At 40.4% G+C, this 13798-nt stretch overlaps 1 protein-coding gene across 1 annotated transcript; it reads left to right on the forward strand.

Moving 5' to 3' along the window:
* Positions 1 to 1989: 1989 nt before the first annotated feature.
* LOC127027611 (uncharacterized) lies at positions 1990 to 11188 on the forward strand. The gene is given in 10 exon segments (XM_050913406.1): positions 1990 to 2067; positions 3857 to 4081; positions 5331 to 5537; positions 6882 to 7115; positions 7898 to 8051; positions 9207 to 9316; positions 9461 to 9574; positions 10227 to 10373; positions 11010 to 11079; positions 11082 to 11188. Coding segments are annotated over 10 exon segments (1383 nt in total). The 3' UTR covers positions 11126 to 11188.
* Positions 11189 to 13798: the final 2610 nt, after the last annotated feature.

Genomic DNA, 13798 nt, shown 5'->3' on the forward strand with positions numbered 1-13798 from the left:
AAAGGTGCTCAGAAGTTTGGCAGTTCATAAAAATACATGTGTTTTAAGATATAGTTGCAGGATATCCTAATATGGAACAGTGAAAATAAATGTAGTATGTCTTGTGGTCCTCAATGGTCTTCAAGAAGGAAGCATAATGGAAATAGCTAGAATTATCCCTAAAGATGAGTCATCTTGGACTTTTGTGCTTTTTGGAAAGTCCAAAGCACAAAAATGAGACACAAGGAGGAAGAACAGTCAAAGATAATAAAATAACCCAAAAGTTCCTTATTGCTTATGTAAACAGTAAGTCCCTTACTGATATAAGGGAGGACCAAGGCAAATTTTGGTCCATGACCTCCCTGCAGAGAGTAATAAATGATATCAGTGAAGGTATAATGTTTACTTAAAACACCAATGGCAATGGGTGGTGGAAAAAGCTCAGATAACGACACGGAAAGCGTGACTGATGGCTCTTACGCAAGCTACCTGTGTTCAGCAGACAACGCCTACCAGCATTGACACTAAGCTCTTGGAGAAATGGCTGAAGCTATCAGTAACGTTTAGAACTCAGCGCAGTCCCATAATGGTCTAGAAATGGGACTAGCAAAGTAACTTTTAACAAAAAGTCAGCTAAATGATACCCAAGAGTTATAGGGCAATAAGCTTAACCTCACTTTCCTAGAAGTTCAGAAGTACATAATCAAACATGGAATATGTCAAGGAAATGAGGAGAGGAGCGGGGGAAGAGAGAGAGGTCATTACAAACACTGTGTGTTACACAAACCTGGTTTCCTTTTTATGACTGGGTAGCAACATTTAACACTTGTGTGCCTCAAAACAAGGAATCATAGTCTATATTAAATTATTTTTAGGGAAGTGTAAAGATGGGTGGAAAACAGTACTTGGAGAGCAGTTAACAATGAAGTCTATTGCTATTCTTTGTTTTCATAATGTGGTAGAGTTAGAGAAGATCCAGAGGAGAGTGACTGAAATGATCGTGGAGATAGAAGAGCTACCTAATAGGGAGAGACTAAAAAGATTTGGACCTTCAGCTTGGAGAGAGGAACATGTGTTTGATGTTGCTCAAATCCCACAATACAGAAACATAGGAGCCCTTAAAGGAGCTAGTAGGAGATCTGTTTAGGACTGAGAAGCGCTCTTTGTTTTTACCTGCAAGCAGTAAACTTAGGAGGTGAGGGAGTATCAGCAGGTTCAGAAAAGACTTAGACAAAGTCATGGAGTTTTTCATAGAATGAAATCTAAAGGGAAGAGGCTATTACCTCTAGCATCTCTCCTCCAACAGGTATGTGTGCTTGTAAAGTATGAAAGATGTAACCTGGAAATAGTAGCCAGGCTATGCTCTCCCTTATCATTTCCTAAAGTCCTGTTGGAGAAAAAACACTGGGCTGGATGTACTGTTGGTCTCACCTAGGAGGGCATTTCCTGCATAGTTAGGTCCATTGCGGGAGGGTAAAATATAACAGTTCTGTTGCAGCAAGAGTCATTTAGGCTTGTGAAAACCTTTTTAACAATAATAACATGTAAGCAGGGAAATGGGTTGCCAAAGACGTTCTGGAACCTCAACCGTTTTTGTGGTTGTAAAAGTAGATTACACAACCAGCCAAAACTGTAATTTATATATGTTAGGTCCTTAGGATAGGTAAAGGAACTAGATGACCTCTGCTTTTTTTCCCCCAAGTATTTGATGGTTCAGACTGTCTCATTGCCATGTTGTGTCTTAGGGTCCATGTGACAGATGAATAATGTTAAATCTGAATGTGGAAATTGTCAGACCTTTCTGTTGTAGTTTAGTGAAGAAGAGATTTTGTATTGCATCACATTTCTGCACAATGGTACTGCACTAAATGCCATTAGTGTTACTATGCAGAAGAAGATGAGTCACTTCCCTGGACTCTGTAACATAACTGAGCCTATATCGGAATTGACATTCTTTTGTTTCAATGTTTTTCTTCTCTTCTGTGGACTAATCTATTTCAGCTTTACTAAATGGATAACCAGGCATTTGAAATGCATGGAGAGAGCATACAAAGTTCTCCAAAAGGAAAAGAGTGGCCAAAGAAAGAGGTACCATTTTCTTTTACAGTTCTATCAAAACATTATTAACAGAGTCAGTCTGAAGATTAAACCCTTATTTTGTAATACGACCTAATCCTATACTATTAAGAAGGTCCTGAAGAAAATAAAAGCTGTAAAGGGCTTCAGTTGCTAAGGTCCTAAAATGCATAGCTCCATGTGCACTAGCTAGGATCTGAACTGTGAGACATAATTCCCTGGCCCCACTTAAGTTAATAGCTAAATTCTTTATCCTCTAACTACTGGACAAAGTAATTATCTTTGGAGGATTCCTCATTGATTTTAACAGAAAAAGCTACTTAAAAGCTCATCTTGTGGTAATGTTTAGTATCTCTGCCGAGTTACACGTTAGAGTACTGTTTCATCTTTTTTTTTTTTTGCCCTTGAGAAAAGTAATTCTCTGTAATTTTCCCATTAAAGCTTTTGCTTCTTGGGATTTGAATTAACTTCATGCAGTAAGAGTTGGCATATCGCTCATCAGCCGTTACATTTGTTTGCAGTCAGCACAGTGCTGCTTCTTGGCTATAAATATACCAAGGCTAGTGATTTACTCACAATGTAACTCACTCCACGCAGTTGTGCTGAGGTTGAATGTTCTGTATTAGTTATTATTATGTAATATGTACAGCATTCTTTCTGCTTTAAAAATAATTATTGAATTGGTGCCACTGCTGTGAAAATGCTGTAAATTAAAGGTCTTTCAAATCTGGAAAATGGGGATTTTGAATGCATTTAACTATAAAGCCTTGTTCTCTGATGAGACTTTGTGGTCTGAGTACTACTGTTGTGATATTTAATTGAACACAAGCTTTAAAAAGGGAGTCATTTAAAGTGAAGAAAAGTTTATTACCAAAGAGAATACGGTGATATTTTGAGCACTTTTCTGCTGGCAAGAGAAATGTATTTGTAAAGAGCTTTTGTCAAATAGATTCATGAAAAAGGTAATTTTGTTAAAATCAGCAAGTAATCTTCCATTTTTTCATTTCTGATTGTCCAGCTTAAGAAATCAACATTCATAGCTCATTTTCAGGCACTCACCGTCTGAAAAATCAGGCTTTTAAAGGTAGATCAAGCTGTGTACCCAGAATCAGTAGAGAGTTTTAAAATTTGGGCCAGAGAATGCAGTCTCTATTCATCTGAAGCTGGAACTTCAGCAGCAAAAATCATTAAGGGATAGGAAACACTGAATATCCTCACCAAGATGATGCTTCATGGTGCCAGAAGTGCCTTGGCCTTCTATAAAGAACTTGTGCGCTTCTGCGTGCCCAGCTGCTTCTCCCCTTCACCCTCCACCAGAGGCCTGAATGTCCACAAAGGAAATCTTCAGTAAAGAAATGATGCCCAGAGCAGTTAGTACAGATGAAATTTCCCCATTCTGGCCTGTCTTCTCCACTGCCAGGGAGCTGGGCCGCGTGAGACGTGACGTAAAGCAGAGGCAGCGTTTCTGCCCCAGAGATGAAGGTTTGCCATGAGGCGATGCTACAGGTCTTCAGTGTTTTGTGATATAGATTAGAAACAGCTATGAAAAAATGTTTAAGCGTTTGTAAGACCCCAGGATGATGAAGATGTGCTTTTACTTGATGAAATAATGAAAGGACAGCAACAATCTGATAACATACTCTATAAGGTTTCCCTGTACTGGGCCCAGTAATTTGGCTACAGCTGTGTTTCTGAAAGGCATACTGTTTTGATTACAAAAGAACTATCACAAACTTTCTCCTGTGTGTTAGATCTAACAAAGCTTTCTTTTTTGTTTGGGGGGGCTTTTTATTAATTTCAGGAAAGAAAGGGCAGCTGGTCCCTAATGAAAGTCTTTCTAGTTTGTCTATTGGCCTGTGTTGTCACCACCGCAATAGGAGTGCTGGTCCTGTCCTTGGTCTATGTAAACAACACTGCCTTTATGAAAGAGACGGATGTTAAAGACGATGGGGCATCTTCCCCAAACCCAGATGAACGAAGTGTGGATATCAAATTCCAGTTCCTGAATCATCTGGGGAAATCAAAGGTAAATTGTTCATCTTGTGCAATAATATGCTAGCATCACGCATAGAAGTTTAATGAATTAATTTCACCTAACTATTTTTTAAGCATTAGGTGATCAGTTTAAACCTGCTATCCAGGCTGCTTTTATAATTCATGGGGAGAGACACAAACTTCCTGACAGCATTTCACTCCAATTCATAACAGATGTTGGAAGTGGTTTGGATCTCTGGAGTGCCTCTTGGACAGCTAAATAATTGCTCCAACAAATAAGGCTTGCAAGACAAGGCAACCATTTTCTGTGTGATTCTGAAATTACAGAGTATGAAATTCTGAGAAACAAAACCAGAAAGAGTGAAGTTTAATGTAAGCTGAGTAGCACACTAACCTTTTCGTTCTTAGGACTGGATTCAAACAAATTGTTATGTTGCAAGAAAAAATGACCTTGTTTCAGTGAGCTGAAATGAATTAATTGACAGTGTAATGAAGCCCTAGGAATTATGTAGGTTTTGTTTAGGTGTACTTTGATACTGACAGAAATGTATCCTTTGAGCAAACTCTAAAGACATACTCCATCTTCTAAATATATCTTTATATAAAAAATAATTCCTGATTAATTTTTGCTTTTCAGCAAAAGAGGGAAAAGGATAGATTAGATAGTAGGGCACTTCAAACTGACAACAGCCATTCTGGTACCTTTTCATGTTAGATTTAATGATGTAATTAATTTTTCAACAAAAAATGTTTTTAGGAATGCAAACAAAAGTGTTTAAGAGGAGAGCAGCCCTTCTAATATGCCCTTCCTCCGTGCAAGATGATTCTTTCAGGTACAAAACATGTTCTAGAGGCAGTACAAATATTGGGAAAGGAATAGTTTCAGGTGCAGATAGTTTGCAACCGTAGAAATTCAGGAAAATGTCTTACTTGGGAAATGTTCTAAATGTTCTGAATGTAAAAGTTTAAGCATGTATGTAACTGATTGCCCAAATCAAAGTCCAGAATGACGTAAAAAGAGGAGGAGCAGCAGATAATTTTGTTCTCGATATCACTATTTATCTCTCGTTTGTAGAAACAATACTATTACATCACGACATGAGAAAGTATGTACATGATTGTGAAAAGTGACTAAAATACATACAGAGAGAATCCTCACTGAGAAAAGGAATAGGTCCCTTCAGTATTGCCCAGACCAAGAATTTTCTGAAATATTTTTTGATTGTTTGGTCACCACTGTCCACAATTAATACAATTCTCCACTCTCGCTAATTTTACAGGTACATAACTACCCAGGTGGTGAAATTCAGTGGGCAAGATTCAGGAAGGATGTCAATGAATATCAAAGTGATGAAGAAATGGAATTTGGAAAAAGTATCAATAACCATCGCTCCCAAATGACTTTTGGAACCTTACGGATCAAAAGCAAAGGGCTTCGGGCTCCCCACTGGCATTTTAATGCCAATGAACATGGCTACCTGCTACAGGTATTATCTGATTATTTCAGCTTTCCCAATTGGTTTTGCAGTTTAAAGCATCATGTATCCATAGAAGATGTACATATGTAAAAAAAAAATTACATATACATTATACACAAATGTTAACAGGTAATAAAAGCAGAATTACCATTGATTGATGTATGACATTATTTTTCTTGCTTGAAATAACATTTTCAAATGGAGATGCTTGAAATAGGCTGTTTAATGTTGTTACTTGCAAGAGGACCAAACACCTGTAGCTTCCAATGAAGTATAAAAACAGGTCAGAGGAGACTTTGGATACCTGAAAGTTGCAGAATTTTATGTACTTATCCAAGTGCTTACAATGATTAAAGTAATTATATTAGAGAACCATCGCAGAATCAGAGAGATGAAGGACTGTTAAGGTTCTTAAGAAAGCCTCTGGTTCCATCCCCTGTATTGACGCAGGATAAGGACACCTAAAGCAGATCTGACAGTTTTGTTCCGTTTTTAAAAATTTTCAACAAAGGAGCTATTACAAAATAAAAAAAAAAGTTGTCTCCTGTGTTTCATCACAGAAACCATTAGAATGTTTGTTCTGGTACACAAATCACACTTTTGTTTATTGCAAAAAAAAAAAAATCCTGATTTCTCCTTGTTTACCTCCATTGGCTGTGGAGACCCTCAGATCATCTTTCTTTCTCACAACTTTTTATACGTGGAAGACTGTTTTGTTCCCATACAGTCTTCTCTTTCCTAGACCAACTACCCCTCCCTTTCCCCCCCCAAATAAATCTTCTTTGAAAAGGTTTGCCCTATCTCACCTGACTGTCAAATTTCAAATCTGTAAAAATAAAGAAAATAAGAGATAAATAGAAACTCACCGTGAGGAATTCAAGATAGCATATTAATTTGAAAACAAAATGATCTTTCTTTGGAAGCATAGGTACTTAGATAAATCTCAATTATTAATTTATTTCTAAGAATAATTATTCATATTCTGATCAGCATAGAACTGCACAGCTCCAGCTGGATGGGGGATCCTTCTTGGAGTAAGGCATTCCACAAACACCTGGTCCTCTCTCCAGCAGTTTTTGGTCTAAGATGACTCCTTTATAGCTGTTCACAGCCTCTTTAATAAGAAATAGTTTAAGTATGAGTAATGTGTATTTGTCACGTGTTTCTTAAACCTTCTAAAATTTTGTCACTTAAAGTGCTATTCTGGATTTAAGTTCACCAAGGCTTGTTAGAGAGTGCAGCAGCATCTGTTTTTCCCTAACAGCCTTCAGGTTATTTGAATTACTGATTTGCCACATATGGATTAAATGAGAAAACTTTCATTACGATCGTTAAGTTCTGATTATGTTACAGGGTACTGCCTGGATCGGAGTAATTGGTGCAGATAACAGCGTGGTTACCACATACAATGTCACGGCTGGTCAAGTGATCTTCTTCCCTAGAAACACTGTGCATTGGATAAAGAATGTAGGATCAGGAGACTGTGTGTTCTTGCTGTTTTTTACGACACATGAAGAACTTCAGACCTTGGATGTAGATGACGCATTTTTCTCTACCCCAGAGGATATAGCAGCTAGAGCATTAAAGGTCCGTATGATAGGATAGCCAGCCTTCATCTCGTCTTCTACACATTAATGTGGCGGTCCAGGTTCGCTCTCTATATTTTTTGGAGAGGATCCTCCCTGCCTCAGCTGTTCTTTTTAGTTCCATCAGTGCAGAAGGATATACACATCCTTTGTGTAACACTGTGCCACCCTCTGTGTTCCTTTATACACAAGGAGAAATAAATGATGATGCTCTCTCCAAGAAACTTTTTCTCCTCCACTCTTCACATTTATCCCCAGTTCATGGAGGATCCTCCATATTTCCAAGGGTGGAAGGGAAAATAACATAGTGAAGCCCAAAGCTAATTTCCCAATAGCCCCTTGATGAATTCTGTGGTATGAGAAGGTCTCATAGGAAACTATAGATAAGTCCATCTCCTTGTTAAAATGGATCTTATTTGAACCGACTAGTTGGCAATGTCCCATGAGCAAGAATACAGCCACAGAGTTTCTGCTGAGTCTGAGGAATTCACATGTTCAAACCACAGAATTGTGATAGACCTTCCCACCCTGACACAGTTTGATGGGAAACGGATTGAGTTTCCCTTCTGCTCCAAATCTCTGTGGTAACTGAGAAGGAAGGGCGGAGCAAAGGAGCAAAATAGGGTATTGACAGGGCGAGGCAATTAAAGAGATGAGGTATGTCCACAAGGCAGAATTTGTCTACCACCAGGTACTAAGGTGGGATATTCAATGAGGCAAAATTTTAATTCCACAGTTTGCTGTGTGTCTCCATCAACTTAATATGCATTGTGTGTCCCGCAGCCACAAGGTGGAGTTAACTTCATCAGAACATTCAAGAAACAACCAGAAGATCAAGCAATTAACCTCCCACCAAACTTAGATGAGCTTGTACAAAATGCCACCTATGTGCAGTCTCCGGACAACCTTGTATGGCAGTACTTCTACAATCTCAAAGGTATACGTCTAGGAACTTTGTATGTAAGCTCTCCGTGTTTCTAGAGGGGGAGAGGAGCGGATCTGTAATCGAGTCACTGAAACAGGAGTTTAAAAGTATATAGAGAAATTACAAGAATTTAAGGAGATAAAATGAAAAATATATTGGTAATACATCTAATTACTGCCCTTTGAAGCTGTATAACCTGATTCTTATCTCAAAGTAGTTTACCCTTTTGATTTTAATGTTTCTGTCTGCAACAGTAGATATGAGAGCAGAATGCCAGTAAGCAGCAGGGCATGAACTAAATACTTCCCAGCTCATGGTTCTCTACTGATGTATGTAACCAGGGCTGGTGTGTTCCCTGCTACAGTTAATAACCTCAACCTAAACTTTTCATTCAGAAATTAAAATCTAATAGGCCAGGAAGCCCTGCAGCAGATTAGCATGCGTTTGCGTTGCATTTGCGTTGCCTTTGCCTATGAAACGTCAATGAATAAATACATTAACATATACCTAATTATGTCCTCCCTTTTCTTTTACAAATACAACTTCATAAACATCATTGAACCATATTCACTGTTTGGTTTATCAACAGTTGTATTAAACAGCCCTCTGTATAGCCTAGATCTAGTGATTATGAGTAAGCACCTAATAAACAGAGCACCTAATAAATAAACATTAATTCCAACTAGTATCGTCTATTCAAAAAGCTATAAAAAGCAAATATAGGTCCAGAGCTCCACACACAGCTGATGGAGGTCACGAGAAACAGATGCGTGACAAAAATCTTTGCACTTGGACCAAAATGTTCTGCATTGGCAGTACTTTTGTGACACACCATCAGTGCCATAAAGGTTAACATGAATTAATATACTGAAAGTTAGCATGTTCTTTAAGTGTATTGTTATTGATAGCAATTTGGGATGGAAAAAATCTAGTCAGAGTTTTTCATTATGATTATCTGATTACAGAAAAACACAGTAAAGGAGACTGCATAGTGTCTAGTGCATGAAGGATAGATCAGATAAATGGGTTTCTTTTTGGTTCCAGAGGCTCATAAGATTTGAGGCCTCAAGTTTAGTATGTAGTAATGACTTGAAGTTGGCCAATACACTAACAAGCAACGTTAACCAAACCTTGTTGGAAATGCTCATTTAGCTCTCTTTGTTTTAGGATCAGCAAAATTTCCTTTTCCAGGAGGAATCTTCCAGTGGGCTCGCTACCGCATAAATGGCACCGGACTAAATGAAACAGAAAAAATTTTTAGTGAGTCGCTGAACAAGGTACGTGCTTTCAATTGGATACTATAGCTATTTAAACGTAAGGCATAGTATGCCATTTCTGTGGGTTCATCACTGCTTTCTCATGTATAACAGAGATATAACAAACTTGGACGGTTTTCTGAATGTTTTTGTTCTGCTTTTCAGCATGAAAATACCCTTACCTTAGCAACTCTCAGGATATTCAGCAATGGACTGGGGCAGCCTCATTTCCACTTCAATGCTAATGAGATGGGTTATGTCATTAGCGGCTGTGGACAGGTAATTTGTTACATCAGCGAGGGATAAGTCAGTGGAGTTTGGGCTGTAAAACAATTACAGACCTAATAACTGATTCCCAGCCCTGATTAATAATACTGCAATTAGTAGTACTACAGAACTTTCAGTGTCCACATTTTCCTTCCGCATACAAAATGTTGATCTCAGTTACATTTGTGGAAGCTTGTCTAGACAAGGTGGAGTTATACAAAGAGCAGAATTTGTCCATCGTGTTAAGTTGTTCAGCAAAATCACACACGCTTATTACAGGAATCGCCACTCTCCTGAATGCTGGGAGTACAAAATAAAAAAGCAATGCTTTTGATTTAGCGCCTCTGAGGAACAGATAAATAGAGAAAATTTAGTGAATATTAAGATTCAGAGTACAGGATTTTATTATATGTTTTTCACTCAGTGCAAATGTGAAGTGCAAAGATAATTGAGATGGAATGATGAGACTCCATAATGTAAGGACGTACCATGTTCTTACTCAGGAATTTGCCTAGGACCCCTCTACCTTTTTGGAGTCTCCGTGAAAGCACTGATGCTACGCTAGCTGATTTCAGTGCAGTGCTGGGACCGTCACTGTGTATTTATCCACTAACAGCACACTGAAAATTGTTGTTGTTGAATATTGCTGCTTTACTTGCAATAGGTTGGAGTTATTCTCTCTGGAGTCACTGCCAACTTCAACATTGGCATTGGAGATGTCATATTTTTCCCTGTTGGAACCCAGCATTACATCAAGAGCGTATGTGATGAGGATTTGTTTTTGATTCTAGCCTACAGTACAGGAAACCAGGTGAGAATTCATATGGGCAAGGGGAGTGAAAAAATGTTCAACTCTACATAATCTTATGCTTTTCTCATGCACGTAAGCTTTCTGCTTTGGTGCACACCTTGCAAAAGAAATTCTAAGAATGTCAGGTACGCTGACACTGCACATTCCCTTCTGGTGTGAATGGTTGGCATGCGACACCTATCACAACTCTGTATGGAAACAGGAGGTGGGGAAGACAAAGAAAAGGTCTGTGGTAGGGCGTGACGTGCGTACGTGTGTGTGTGCATGAGAGAGGGAATTCAGATCATGTTTGTGCATGAGGTGCTGCTGGTGTTTAAGAGACAGAGCTTGTCCTTGGGCGGACTGGACAGGCTGAGGGTCTTTACAAGCTGAGCACCCACAAAAGGGAGAGATCTTCGTAAGCCTTGAACAAGTCTATATCCTAGGAGCCAGAGCAAGGGTGTATTTATCTAAGGTTACACGTATCCAGTGATCTTGATAGCCCAGTGTAAGGATTGTCATTAGTTATATACCTTTCTATTAATTCGTTTTCATCTTGGATCTGAGACGCACTTTAATATTCCGTATTATTAATATTGTAAAAATGATCAGGTAGCTATGATTATTCTTTTAAAAATATTGTCTTTTTCTTCATAGCTGGAAACTCTTCGTATGAATGACTACTTCCATGGAACAGCAGATCATATCCTGGCTCAGCTTTTTTTCAAGAACAGGCTGAGTTTAAGAAGTTCCCAAAGGCTGCCAAAAAATAGGCAAATAACCTCTTGTAGCAGTTAATGGCTGCAAGAATTTTTTGACGACCACCATGTTTCTATCAGTACTTTTTGGTACCTTTCTCGCTATTTATCCAGAGGACGTGTTCAGAAAAAAGAAGAATTTGGGGTTATTAATTATAAAAAGTTATTTTCTTTCTATATTTTTACCATGTTTTATTTATAGTGCAATGTAATTTGACTGGTTGTATATTAAAGTAATTTCTACCATTACAATTGCCTTTTGCTCTGTATAACATCCATTATCCCACCGTATCTCTTCCCTTGCACTACTGAAGTTTACATCGATGTTCTGTCGCGTAGACAGCGCTCTTCTCTAGCAGCGTCTATACACAAACACAGCGTGCTTACACAGCTCGGTCCATCCCCAAACCAGGAATCGGTATAAGCTCTGCATCTAACGGTGACGGCAGGAATGAGCTGCTCATACGTTCGGGTCGTGTTCACTCTCCTTCCCCTAACTGCAGCCCCCTCAGTGGGGCACTGTGTTAGAATTTAAGACAACTACCTCCTTTCCCTGACTTTGCCACCAAACTGATTTTCAAAGAAACATGAGAGGCTAGATTCTTAGCAGAACGTAGGCTCAGTAGCAGATAAGCTCTGTGTTCCGCGCCTGTGCTTCCCATGCAAAAGCTGGGGAGAGATAAGCCCCAAAAAACTGGGCCGAAAAGAAGCAAAGATGATTTCCCAGACTGGCACCTATGCCATTGTTTTGTGACCCTCAGGTTCCTGTTCCTTCTTGTGTAAATGTTTAATTACAGCCAACAGGATGGCTGCGACAGGGAGGCAAGGAGATCCTTCTCTGTTTCCCATGAGTTCGGGCTTTTTTTTTTTTTTCCTTTTTTTTTTGTTTTTGTCTCAGGAAATACTTGCTTAGTTCACAGGGTTTAAATCAAATCAGGATCAAAGTGGTTCACTGATTTATCATCAAGACATAATAAACAAGGATCCAGTGAAATAAACAGTTGGGATTCAATTTCATTTCTTATCAAGGCTCTTGGTAATCCCCTGGCTACTCTTTAATCCAGCAGAAGGTCATCTTCTTCTTCTTCAGCTTTATCAGCTTGGGGTACTCCACCGGCGGGTTCTGCCACGCTCCCCTTCCCACCGCGCCGGCTGGGGTAGTCCCGGCCGTTGGCAGAGCAGAGGGAGCGGCTGTGCGGGTCCCTGCACGACCCCAGCCCCCCGGCCCCCGTCCGGCCTCTCCGGCAGGGTTTGGTGAAGCTGTTTGGTAGCCACGCTCAGGCGGGGCCTTGCAGACCGGACAGGAGAGGGAATGCCCAGGCTGCGGACCCCAACGGGGCTGAAGCATTCACTTGTTCGTTGCCTTCAAGAAAAGATATTGCGTGCGTGTCCAGGAGGAGAAATTTCACTGTCCTATGATTAACCTGCAGCCCGGTGCGGGTTTGAAAAGCCGGAAACAATGCCTAAATCAGGAGTTGGACCTCCAAGGCTTGACACGACCTAGCTCAGGACACCACTGTCCCAGAGGGACCTGCCTTGTCCCCTGTCCCGCCAGAGCTCACAGGAGCAGTATTTCTTCTGTGCCGTGTCCTCACTGGTCACCGCCTGGCCTGGCCTTGACCCCAACCTCACAGACAGCACCAGAGCTGGATAAGCCCCCCAAGTCATGCTGCACCCTGAGGAGCGGAGACCTGGCTTGTTATTAAGTGCTTTCAGGAGTTAGGAGAGAAACAGGCTGGTTTCTCAGGTGCTGGGAATCAATCAGCCCAAGGCTCTGGTTTAAAACTATTCAGCTGGGAAAAGGAAGGTTTAAATGCTGGGTTCTCAGCTGAGGTGCTCCTTAGGAGATCCAGAGGCACCCACCAGGTAGGGGAGACGGTCTGCTTTGCAGAGGGGAAAAGGCGGCTCGCTTGAGGAACAGGGAAGCGGGTTTTGGTCTGCTGCTGTCGTGTTCCTTTGCTGTGCTGGAATAACAGACTGAAAGCTGTGGTCTCTTACCTCGATGGCCGTGAGGTCTCTTGTCCCCTGCCCTCCTGAGCCCTGCAGTCCCAAGGCACAGTGTTCAGAAGTTGCTTGTAGGCACACGCTAAATATTTCAGTGCCTGGTTTCAGCCGGTGTTCTCAGTTGTGTGCTCCTAGGGCCGGGTTTGAGCTGTGACCCGCTGTCGGAGAGGTTTGGTTTAGCTCTTGTGCCTCTTTTTTTTTTTGGCGTGCTGCTTTTATTCCACGTTGTATTTGCCTGCAAGCTGCTCTTTAAAACATGTCTTGATAGCTTTGGGTCCTTTACCCAGGTGGCTGCCATTATTACCAGTGTAGAGCAGGACAGTGGCTGTCAGTAAAAGGGGGTGATCGTGTTGATTATAAAAGAAATATCTAAAAGTGTTTAAAGCCTGGAATTTCTGATTTATATTTTGCCAGCTGATCTTTGTGAGTCCCCAGATCCTGAGAGGCCACAGGAGGGTGCGATTACGTGTGTGCTACGTAAGCAAACCAGGGGAAATGTTTATACAGTGCACTTCATCAAGCTATTTAGCTCTACTAACTACTTCATTAAGACTCGCAAGCAGTGGGGTTGAGGTACCAGCACTTCTGTAGGTATGTTTCTGGAGCCCTGAGGGAACTTTGGTTGTCTAGCAGTCTGTTCCTATTTGGGTATAAACACCTTAGTCCACCTGCTTTCCTCCATGC

This window comes from Gymnogyps californianus, chromosome Z (assembly GCF_018139145.2).
Source record: "Gymnogyps californianus isolate 813 chromosome Z, ASM1813914v2, whole genome shotgun sequence".
NCBI lineage: Eukaryota > Metazoa > Chordata > Aves > Accipitriformes > Cathartidae > Gymnogyps > Gymnogyps californianus.